The sequence below is a fragment of the Triticum dicoccoides genome, chromosome 4A (assembly GCF_002162155.2).
Source record: "Triticum dicoccoides isolate Atlit2015 ecotype Zavitan chromosome 4A, WEW_v2.0, whole genome shotgun sequence".
NCBI classification, from domain to species: Eukaryota; Viridiplantae; Streptophyta; class Magnoliopsida; order Poales; family Poaceae; genus Triticum; species Triticum dicoccoides.
In genome coordinates this window covers 624,522,038-624,522,602 of record NC_041386.1, presented here as the reverse complement: position 1 = coordinate 624,522,602, position 565 = coordinate 624,522,038, and the positions used below count along the sequence as shown (strand labels likewise).

The 565-nt window shown below is 43.2% G+C and overlaps 1 protein-coding gene across 3 annotated transcripts in view; it reads left to right on the top strand.

Moving 5' to 3' along the window:
• LOC119287462 overlaps nt 1-559 on the top strand; it is a 2,195-nt gene extending 1,636 nt beyond the window's left edge. For 2 of the 3 annotated variants that reach the window (XM_037567014.1, XM_037567012.1), the window contains exon 2: nt 212-559. In XM_037567014.1, the coding sequence (XP_037422911.1) occupies nt 212-457 (246 nt within the window). In that variant the 3' untranslated portion in view covers nt 458-559. Of the gene's footprint in view, nt 1-208 lie in introns of all 3 variants that reach the window. The other variant, XM_037567013.1, reaches the window with a different exon arrangement.
• The last annotated feature ends 6 nt before the right edge of the window (nt 560-565 follow it).

Here is a 565-nt window from a genome sequence, read left to right as displayed (position 1 = left end):
ATCATATTATACAGTGCTGCACAGAGAACTGAGATTGCAGATGGAACTGAGATGGCATTGTGGAACAGTATCATGTTTCATCTTCACTACCTTTGTAGTAAGAGCTAAAGTAAATTGATGTTGTATCATCATAATCTGTAGCCTTGCACAATTTTGTATATATACATACACTTCAATTTCTTGCTTACACTGAAATCCCTCTTTGTAGCAGGAGGAATCAGAAACTGAAGATGATGATCCCAAGGACACAGAAGAAACTTCCTCTGTCCTCATCGCTGCACTGCAGTCTTTCAGCCAAGCTTTGATGAATGCTGATAAAGAAAAAGAAATCGTGGCAGAGTTAGATGCCTTCTTGCGTCCCGCCAAAGATGGCAAGGGCTCTCTTATCAGCAGAATCGCCACTTTGGATGTGCAGATGACGACCGCGAGAAACCGTATCCTGAGGATAAGTGAATGACTCCGAGGTTTACATGCCAAGTATAGAAAGAGAAACCTGATGATGACAAGTGTGCTGTGGGGAGCTTGCTGCCACTTATTTGCCAGCCGGAGTAGCCTGTTTCAAGTC